Here is a 528-nt window from a genome sequence, read left to right on the forward strand (position 1 = left end):
CACACACACTCTCTCTCTCTCACACACACTCTCTCTCTCTCTCTCTCTCTCTCACACACACACACTCTCACTCATTCACACTCTCACTCATTCACTCTCACACATTCACTCTCACACACACACACACACACACACACACACACACAGCGGTCGCAGTGAAACTGTCTGTCTGACGTGTGTGTGTGTGTGTGTGTGTGTGTGTGTGTGTGTGTAGGATCGGTGTGTCCGTGAAGCAGCAGTTCACAGAGGAGGAGATCTACAAAGACAGAGACAGTCAGATCGCAGCCATCGAGAAGACATTTGAAGACGCGCAGAAATCCGTGAGCAGACGCAGATCACTCGCACACTCTCTCTCACACACACACACACATGTGACGTCAGCATCGATCTGATGTGTTTCTGATTCATTCTTCTGTTGGAATCTTCCAGATTGCCCAGCATTACAGCAAACCCAGAGTCACACCGGTGGAGGTTCTGCCCGTCTTCCCAGACTTCAAGGTCTCACACTCACACACACATACACGCGCA

The 528-nt window shown here is 50.4% G+C and overlaps 1 protein-coding gene across 1 annotated transcript in view; it reads left to right on the forward strand.

Annotated features, from left to right (window-relative positions):
* Positions 1-528, forward strand: part of LOC107677319 (RNA polymerase II-associated factor 1 homolog) — a 15,275-nt gene that overhangs the window by 4,476 nt on the left and 10,271 nt on the right. The window contains exons 7-8 of the mRNA XM_016472228.1: positions 215-320; positions 430-498. Coding sequence (XP_016327714.1) covers positions 215-320; positions 430-498 — 175 coding nt within the window. The remainder of the gene's footprint in view (positions 1-214; positions 321-429; positions 499-528) is intronic.

The sequence above is a fragment of the Sinocyclocheilus anshuiensis genome, unplaced genomic scaffold, assembly GCF_001515605.1.
Source record: "Sinocyclocheilus anshuiensis isolate Anshui unplaced genomic scaffold, SAMN03320099.WGS_v1.1 scaffold173, whole genome shotgun sequence".
Taxonomy (NCBI): Eukaryota; Metazoa; Chordata; class Actinopteri; order Cypriniformes; family Cyprinidae; genus Sinocyclocheilus; species Sinocyclocheilus anshuiensis.